The following is a 10,100-nucleotide window of genomic DNA, read 5'->3' on the forward strand; positions in this document are numbered from 1 at the left end:
AAAAAAAAAAAAAAAGAAAAAAAGACTGGGCACCTGGACCCCTGTTCTAGAGGTCAGGGCAGGTCTGAGGCGTCAGGAAGAAAATGGGGTAGGAGCTGAGAGACACAATACTGGACTGAAAGTACAACAGCCACCAAGCATGCAGACTCATGTCAGCCCTCATCTCAGAGCCATCAGCCCAGGAAGAATAAAGCAAAGACCAACATCTGCAGAATTCCCTAAGTTGGACGGTGTGTTGGAAGACTTATATCAGAAGAGAAGGAGGGACTCCAAGCACATAGTGGTAAAATGAGTGGCAGCTCACATGCAGATAATTAATTAGCCCATGAATGCCCTCTCTCTTCGTTGCCCTCTCCTTCCACAAATGTGCATCATGAAGAAACCCAAAGTAACCCTTCAGGCTGCCCTTACAGTGGATTATATCATCTTCTTAACCCCAGAGCTTTGCACCTAACATACAACATTGTACACAAGAAATGGATTTAAACTATATTTACCAGATTTTACTTACATCACATCTTAGGGTCATCTGAATCAAGTAACTAAGAGAGATGCTCTAGGTACACCCACCAGGAATACTGCCGCTTCTTTGATGAGAGGCAAAGACCTAGAAAGGAGGTCTACCATTTTGTGAATATTCCAAGCCCTACAGTCAGACTTCCCAGAGGCCTTAGATAGTGATGTGGATCCCATGAGCAGCATCGCGGCAGCTGGTCAACTCCCAGACCAAAGATGAGGCCAGAGCCACCCAACTCTTAAAGCCATTTGCTCCAGAGGCTGAGAGGGTGTCACATACCATGTGCTCCATGCAGATACTGATCTCGCCATCGCTGTAGAATGCACCATAGAAGCCCACGATGTACGGAGAGTTGCACTCATGCAGAACCTGCAGCTCCCTTATGATCTGGTTCCGGATTGCGGGTTTGATCTCCAGATGAATTAGCTGGAGAAAAGAAAGGTGAAAGAAAGAGAGATTTTATGAAAGAAAGAGGGAAGGAAGGACGAAATATGTAGTCTTGTTAAATGTTTAAGCTCTTAAAGGTAGGGGGAGGAGAAACAGGTAAGTTGTAACAAACAAGTTTCTGCTCGACCAAGAACTGAGTGTCACTGTTTTAAGGCAGGCATTGGCACTGGGGGCTGTCCCCGCTGTGCCTCAGCTCCTGGAAGCCAAGACAGGAACAAAGTTAACGAAGGGCTTACTCCAAAAGAACCTTTGGAGCTCAGATATGAAGAGAAATTGACCTTGAGGACTTGGTCCACACTCAAGAATTGTGGAAGTAGAAGGGTATGAGGAACTCAGGTATGCTAAACTAGGCTGCCCAAGAGATTCTTTCTTGAGCTCAGGAGCCTGATGTGGTTGAGACTGAGACAAAGTCTAAGGTCCTACCTTATGTCACCCTAACATTTTCCCTTGTTCCAGCTAGGGAGACAAGTGACAGCCACATAAAAAAGTTACATAGTAAGGTTGAACTTCTAAAAAATCCCACAGATGGTGAGTGTCAGAGAACATGAATGCAGCAGTTACCAGTGTGGGCTGGAGCACCTGGTGAAAGCTAGATAAAAGGTGTATCTAGAAGATGGGCACTGTTTGAAAAGGCAGAAGGAACAACAGCACAAAAAAAATATGGGCACGTGAGTGAACACAGTGTGCAGAAAAACATCAAAAAAGCCCAACCTTTCTGGAGCAGGGGGCTGTGTTCCAAAAGAGGACCAAGGCAGACAGGAAAGGGAAGTCCAGCTCAATGAGTACATGCTATGGTAGGGAGTTCAGATGCTGTAATGCAGGAAGATAAAGGGAATTTACTGGCACAAGTGGGAAACAACTTGAAATCCACGTTTTGTGTATCACTGGGGCTAAGTGAATGAAAACAGCTTCTCGTGCACATGATAAGCAATAAACAGATACCCTAGCATCCTTCCACAGCACACAGAAGGCTAAAGAAGAGTCACTTATTATTTTCTAGACAGGATGGGGATTAATACACTAACACAGTCATTAGTGTGTTTATCCATAACCTCATAGATGACATGCATTCGAAATTCAAACAGCACAAGAAGGTATTGAGGAAAGTCAGTCTTCCTTCTACCCTGGTCCCCAGGCCTCTAGGTACCTGAGAGATAATCCAATTACCTGTTAATCAAAGCAAACTCACCTTTCTGGCCATGACCAGGCCAGAAGGCTTGTGGGAGACCTTGAACACCACACCGCCATTGCCAGCCCCCAGCTCACTGATCTTCTCAAAGTCATCATCCTTCAGTTCTCCCACCTTCTGCTTCTGGGTAAGAAAGGCCTCAAGGCGCTTTCGCTGCTGCTCGTCAAGCTCTAGCTCCTCCAGCTTCTTCTGCAAGGCCTCCAGATTGGTCCTATCACAAAGCAGAGAGTAAAAGTCAATACCATCACCAGAGAAGTCAACCCAATAAAGCACTCCTATCATGGAAAGCTCCAGCTCTGGGGACAGACAGAGAACTAAAGTGGGAGGCCAGAGAGGAGGCCCCTCCCACTGTGGCTCTGCCCACTTCACTCCAGCCACTGCAGATGACTAGCACCAACATGCTTTACCTGACTTCCATTTCCTCATTTATAAAATGAAAAAATCAGGTCTTTCTGACTCAATATGCTTCAAGTCTATGAGAAGAACAAAAGAATCTACTAAAATCCAGAATGGCCCACCTTAATTTGCTTTAAAACTTCATTTTAAAAAGCCCCACTACTGTTGGTTTTATTGTTTTTACCATACACAAAATAAAATTCTCTAAATCCACTGAAATGAAATCAAACCAACTTTAAACTCAATCACAACAGTAGAAATCCTCATTTTCAATGTAACCAGGTCCAGTAACCAGGTTAGTCAAAAAAGTCACAGAAAAAAAAAAATCAAAAATTATCTATCTAAAATTATTATTTTTCCATAATGCACATAAATCTTCATTCATTCACCCATTCTTTAACATAGGGTGAGACTCTTTGAATAAGGGTCCAAAGAAGACCCTCTGGTTAAGAGGTCCACATCACCCTTCTCACATGGACCAGAACATAATACATGGTTGACAATTTTCTGTTCATGATTTGTTAAAGTTGACTAAAAATGTAGATACTTGCAGAGTAATCACAGTATAAAATTTTAGAGTATGATTTCTCCCAATCTTAATGTTCATCTAGTTTGACAGTAATGTGTTTTAGTGACTTGGACTTGTGAGTCTTTCCACAGCTTTTAACTGGTGTTCATGGGGGGGAAAAAAAGGAAAAAAAAATCATTTCATTTGCAGTTATATTTCATCAATTTATCCAATACTTAAATACATTACTTAACTACAATACCAGCTACAGCTGAACAAATGGGTTTGGGAACAAGCTGGCCTTTGGTAAGCACATAATTCAGCCAGTGGGTGCTGAAGCGAGTGGGTACGGCAGACAGCAGGCTGCCAGCTGTGCATTCAGCATGCTGTGGGCATTGCTCAGCATGTTTCATCCAGGGAACTGAAAAGTGTTCATCACTCCTGGAGTGGGTTAACAGGAAAGTGGTAAGAGAGCTTGCACTGCGTTTCACTGGATTTCACTGGGTTTCAAATTGAAGTCCTGTGAGGCGAGGCGTGTCAGTGACAATTGTGTGGGGTGGCTGCAGTGACACAGGTGACAAGATAGGTCTTCATTATGTATCATCATGTTGGTGTTCCCGCCAACACACACATCCTAGTTCTGAGCTTAAAAGGCAGAGTAAGCATAATCTGCTCTTCCTTCACAACCTCTATCCCAAACCTCTAGAAGACAGGGAAATGGACACCTAATACCTCTCCATGTATGAGGAGATCCGACACTGCCTTACAAATAACATCACACATGGGGCCAAAGAGGATGCAAGGCTGAGGTTACTGATTTTCCTCTCTGATATCCCCCCCAACCCCCAGCAGCTGCACACATCAAAGAAAGGCCATGCACGCACCCAGTGGGAAGGCAGCTGTCCGCAGGCCAGGAAGAGGACTCCCACCAGAACCCAACCATATTGTCCCCTGCTCTTAGACTTTCAGCCTCCGGAACAGTGAGAAAATAAATTCTTGTTGTTTAAGCTACCTAGTCTATGACATTTCATCATAGTAGTCCAAGCAAACTGAGACAGCTACTCAATAGTTTCATCCTGCTAAAAGGTTCAGCTATGTCTTGCAGTGTCCCCAGTCTCTAGGGTGTGGGAACCCAGAATATGTGGGGCTGGGGGGGTACAGGGCACACTCTCTGGTTCCCTTTCTCCCAGCTCTCCACACAAAGGAGCTTGCTGAGGACCACATTTAGAAACACACTTCAAATGCAGATGGACACCACAGGTAAAACTTCAATGAGGTTACAGCTACCTGGAGGGCTCAGCAGGCCAGCGAGAAATACAGATTCCAAAAGCTCGCTCTCTCTCTCTCTCTCCCCCTCCCTCTCACACACACACACACACACACACACAGAGTGTGCATGACGGGGGAAGGGAAGGAGGGCTGCATGGAAGAAAAATTGCTTTTCTCACAACACTGTGTACTCTCTTCAGTGCTTTACATTTATTAAGTCATTTAACCCACAACCCCCAATTAGAACAGATAAGCAAACTCAAGCACACACAGGTGAACTAAGATGTCAAAGGTCAAACAGCTGGTAAGTGGCACAGCCAGGATTCAAATTCAGACAGAGAGAACTAATCTCTCACCTTAACCATGATGCCATACTACCTTCAAAAAGCTCAATACTTTCAAGGGAGGCAACTGACAAATGTGGGTAAGATCCCTGTGTGAGGCGTTTAACACACCAGGGCTCGATCATGCATAAAGATGGTGTGCCCTACACAAAGAGGTCTTTGCACCATGGACAATCCTGTCTCCCATGCACTTCAATAGATGACGGATCTACTGAAGCAGATTAACACTGCCTTGCAGCTAATATTCACCACAAGAAATTCAATCCATTTGTCAAGGAAAAGGGAATGCTGACTCTGTTCACTTTCCCGACTCTTTGAAATAAGTAATTCTTACACCTTCTGAAGGAAAAACTAAGTCTGGGCTTTGTGCTACCTTTCTCCCTTCTCTACCTCCTATCCCCTGCTGTTTATCCACCCACCCCACCAGCTAAGGAACTGGCTTCTGACCTGTGCTTTCAGAAGGTGGCCAGAGAGAGAAATGGCAAAGACCTTCCTAATGGCAGGTGTGTATGGGTGATGACTGGAGATGGAATCATGTTGGAAAATTAACAAATCACTAGTGTTCAAGAGTCCTGGTTTCTTACCCCAAATTGTTCATCAACTAGCTAAGTGACCATGGGCAAGTCACTTAACCTTGCCACATTTCAGATTTCTCTTCTATACATCATGGAATACTGTGCAGCCATAAAAAAGAACAGCATAATGTCCTTTGCAGGAACATGGGTGGAGCTGGAAGTCATTATTCTCAGCAAACTAATGCAGGAACAGAAAACCAAACACCACATGTTCTCACTTATAAGTGGGAGCTGAATGAGGAGAACACATGGACACACAGGAGTGAATGACACACACTAGGGCCTGTCGACAGGTGGTCAGGGAGGAGGGAGAGCATCAGGAAGAATAGTTAATAGATGCTGGGCTTAATATCTAGGTGACGGGATGATCTGTGCGGAAAACCACCATGGCACACGTTTAACCTATGCTAACAAATCTGCACATTCTGCACATGTTCCCCTGAACTTAAAATTTTTAAAAATAACTAAATAAAAGGATTTCTCTTTTGTAAAATAGGATTAACAATTCCACTCTTATTTAACTTACTGGGGAGGGTCAAAGTAGAAACTAATGGAAGAAGCATGAAATTTTTGACACATTTCTTCACTAATACAGAGGCAGGGGAGGTGAAGAGGAGAAAGGAGAGGCCAAGGCAGCAACAGCAGGATCCAGAACTAACTACTGCCTTTCCTTTAATTATTCTTAACATACTCCCTGTTTTTCAGAGAATGAAAGATGAAACATTTTATCTGAAGGTGAAACGAAGATCTTGGCATCAAAATGGCTTTCAGTACTCATTAGAAAGATATCAGTCAATAATGTAACAGTATTCAGTATTTCTTTCTCTTGCAGAGGGAGTTGATGTTCAACAAGGCTAATTTCTGTCCTTCCAAAGTGAAATGTTTTAAGCAAATGATATAAGAGAGCAGGCCCTTACCCAACACCTATATCACCAATGTCTAAAACTGAGAGGGCATAAACCTGTCTCTGTCTCTCTTCACCATCTTTGGTTTTAACTGGTATCAGCAAAACTGAGACAGGGGATTTAAACAAAACAAAACTGGAGCTCCAGCACAATAAATCTGGCACACACAGCCCCCTCTCCAGGGACCAGCTGTGACTGGCTCCACCCGCCATCACAATCATCATGGCAGAGAGAAAACCACACACTGTAACGTGAATTCTGCATTACGGCTAACAGTAAATACAAGTTCGTGAAGACACAAGAACATTATAGGTTTGAATGGGTACACAGAGAAAAACAAGGGTTGTCATTTGCTTTCTGAAAACACCAGGGAGGCACAATGAAATGGATGGGAAAGGATAATCCTGTGGGCAAGAACATCTCCTTCTCATCTCACCCATCTGCTAAGCCTAATTACACTGCCACAACTGGAACCTTTCATTTGCTACTCACTGGTTTAAATCAAGCAGCAGCATAAAATGTATCCCAGGAGGGACCTTGAAGACCACTTTATCCAACCTTCATTTTACAGATGATAAAACTGAGGCCCAAAGGGACAAGTTCACACAGTTCATTGGTGGCAGGTCTCCTAACTCCTAGGACAGAGCTCCTTTCAAGGCCCCACATTGCCTTGTTCAACCCTGATGGTCACTGAATTTAGTGGCTGACCAAAGGAAGAATAGAAGGAGGCAGGGGAGTGATGTTCAGGAAAAGAAATGGGATCTCCAAACCGCCACACAGCAAACAGAAAGGGACCACAATTCCATGCCACCCAACCTGAGCCTTGCTCTAGTCTCAATGGCTGGCCCTGCCTCTGCCAGGCGGGTACACTGAGAAAAGGGGAGAGGATGACAACCAGTCACTGTGGGAAAGAGAGGAAGGGTCCCTGTGCAGGTGGGGGTTCTTACCAGAGAGCCCAGGGAGTTGTAAAATTCTCCCTCCCCTGTGGCATCTGGCAAGCAGGAATGCTACTAGAGCAGGAAACAAGTGGCAGAGAAAGAGGGAAGGAGAGGCAGAAGAGACAGAACCAAGGTAAGAGAGACCAGCGCCTAGAGATGTAAGGCTCCATACAATCCCTTGATCCACACCTTCTACCCCTACCTTCCCATCTGTGAGATCTTGGGTAAGTTACTTTCCTTTCTGGTCCTCAGTTCCATACCCATAAGAAAAGTATATAAGGAGGAGGACAGGAGAAAAAGGAACGGCGTCTAAGTATCCGAGGTCCAAGTCTGTCAATGTGACATAATCTGAGGAGATACAGAATAAGACTGGGAGTGTGTTCAAAGTAGAAGGGCTGAGGAGCTTCAATGGACAGGGGGCAATGTGAGAACAAAGAGACCTGGCACCATGGGCCTCTGTACAGTCAAAATATGAATGGCATACAAAAAGCAGTAAGACAGGAAAGCAGAAGGGACCTGAAGGAAGAAGGCAGAGGGTGCCAAAAGCACAGCTTACCAACTTCCAGATTCCAACTTCCAGATTCCACCCCAGGCTGGTCCATCTGTGTTGGGCAGTGCAGATGCACTGGCAAGTGCCAGACCCGGGCAACATCTTGGGGAAGGCGTTCTATACCCTCCCGTACCTCAATCCCGCAGCTTACTCTAAGAGAGGCTGTTCAACTACCTAGACAATCAAATTCTAGGACTGTGTATATGGGCTCTGTGAAAGAAGCCAGGCACAAAAGAGTATGTACTATGTGATATGGTTTGGCTGTGTCCCCACCCAAATCTCAACTCAAACACTAATCCCTATGTGTCGAGACAGGGAGGTAACTGGGTCATGGAGGCAGTTTCCCCTACATTATTCTCAAGATAGTGAATGAATTACCTTGAGAGCTGACTGTATTACAAGTGTCTGGTGTTTCCCCTACTGGCACTTCTCACTTGCCACCATGTGAAGGTCTTTACTTCCCCTTTGCCTTCTGCCGTGAGTGTAACTTTATTGAGGCCTTCCTAGTCATGCAAAATCTCTTCCCTTTATAAATAACCCCAGTCTTGGGCAGTTCTTTACAGTAGTGTGAAAACAGACTAATATACTATGTCATTCCATCTATAGAAAATTCAGGGCTGGGCGTGCTGGCTCACACCTATAATCCTAGCAACTTTGGGAGGCCGAAGTGGGAGGATCACTTGAGCACAATTGTTTGAGACCAGCCTGGCCAACATGGTGAAACCCCATCTCTACAAAAAATATAAAAATTAGCCAGGCATGGTGGCAAGTGCTTGTAATCCCAGCCACTGGTGAGGCTGAGGTGAGAGGGACTGCCAGAGCCCAGGAGGCTGAGGCTGCAGTAAGCCAAGATCGCATCACTGCACTCCACCCTGGGCAACAATGAGACTCAGTCTGAAAAAAAAAAGAAAAGAAAAGAAAATTCAAAAAAAAAAAGGCAACATTAATCTTTGCAATTATAAATCAGTAAAGTGATTAGCCTTCATGGGGCAGTAACTAAGAGTGGGTGTGTGATGGTTAATTTTGTGTCAACTTGACTAGGCCATGGTGTTTCTGTGAAAATGTTTTTGTGGGGTTTTTTGGATGAGATTGACATTTAAATTGGTGAACTCTGATTAAAGTGAATTACCCTCTATAATGTGAATGGGCCTCAGCCTATCAATTGAAAACCTTAAGAGAACAAAGCCTGATAGGCCCAGAAGAAGAAGGAATTCTGCTGGTAGCCTGCGTCTGGACTTCAACAGCGTGGAAGCTGCCCTGGGTCTCCAGCTTGCTGGCTTACCCCTGCAGATTTTAGATATAGCAAACCTAAACAATTCACATCAGCCAATTCCCTAAAGTAAACATCAACGACCCTCTCATACATACGCAAGGACGCACACAACTGCTGTTGGCTCTGTTTCTCTGGCAAACCCTAACACAGGGAAGGAGGGGATTCCTTGGTGCTAGTAACGCCCTGTTCTTGATCTGAGGGCTGGTTACATAATATGTTCAGTTTTTTAGAATTCATCAACTATGCGTTTATGATACATGAATATGTACCTTGATCTGAACGTGGGAGTCAGGCTATCTGGGTATGAATCCCTATTTGGCCACTGAGTACCCATGTCAAGTTGGAGAGGTTTCTTAAAAGCCTTAAGCTTCAGGTTTTTCATCAGTAAAATGAGGCTAAAAGTAGTAAACACATCATGGGGTTATCAGGAGACTAAAGGAGCTTATCCACACTCATCCACCAAGCTCACAGTAGGTGCTCAACAAATACTATAGAATGTTATTCCTCTTAACCAATTAGATTACAACAGCATAACAATATTAAACATGCATTTAGCATTTAGATGACTCTAACTTTTAAAAAATATTTCACTCTCATTTAATTTCTACAACCACTTTTTACTTATTATCACATTTTGACTTAAATTGCCTTTAGCTGTATATATTCATTACTTCACTGAGGGCCTTCTAGTGCCAAAATTTACGCATGCTCAAAGACCTGGGAAGACAAAACAATTTATTCTCAAAGGAAAAACAAGATGAGATAATCATCAATGGGACGTACATGCAGGCAAGAAGTAATGACCAGGGCTTCAAACCAGATAACATGGGAAGCTAACCACTATGCTTGCAGAAAAGCAAGGTCCTGATATTTAGCTGTAGAGTTCCACCCTGCTAACACTACAGAAGGATACGTTAGAATTAGAGAATTTTAGCACTGGACAAAACTTTAAAGACCACCTACTTTAACTGCCCTATTTTAAATTGTAAGAAAAACTAGAGAGAAGTGACTTGTACAAGTTCACGGAGCAAGTGACTATCAGAGCAGCCCAGGTCTTCTGACTTGTAATGGCTTCACACCTATTTTGCAAGCACAGAGTAGCCACAAGCATGTTTTTCTTCTTTCTAGTAGTTTCACCACAATGTGAAAGACCAGCTCTGCCCTGAGAGTGTCAACGTCCTTCCCACAC

General features: G+C 44.0%; 1 protein-coding gene across 1 annotated transcript in view; it reads right to left on the reverse strand.

The window, feature by feature from the left end:
- Positions 1 to 10,100, reverse strand: part of LOC108292245 (dual specificity mitogen-activated protein kinase kinase 1) — a 62,495-nt gene that overhangs the window by 7,272 nt on the left and 45,123 nt on the right. Inside the window, exons 2-3 of the mRNA XM_017512983.2 lie at positions 2,154 to 2,364; positions 797 to 943 (exon numbers count right to left, since the gene is read on the reverse strand). Of these exons, the coding sequence (XP_017368472.1) occupies positions 797 to 943; positions 2,154 to 2,364 (358 nt within the window). The remainder of the gene's footprint in view (positions 1 to 796; positions 944 to 2,153; positions 2,365 to 10,100) is intronic.

Source organism: Cebus imitator, unplaced genomic scaffold (genome assembly GCF_001604975.1).
Source record: "Cebus imitator isolate Cc_AM_T3 unplaced genomic scaffold, Cebus_imitator-1.0 Scaffold485, whole genome shotgun sequence".
Classification (NCBI taxonomy): domain Eukaryota; kingdom Metazoa; phylum Chordata; class Mammalia; order Primates; family Cebidae; genus Cebus; species Cebus imitator.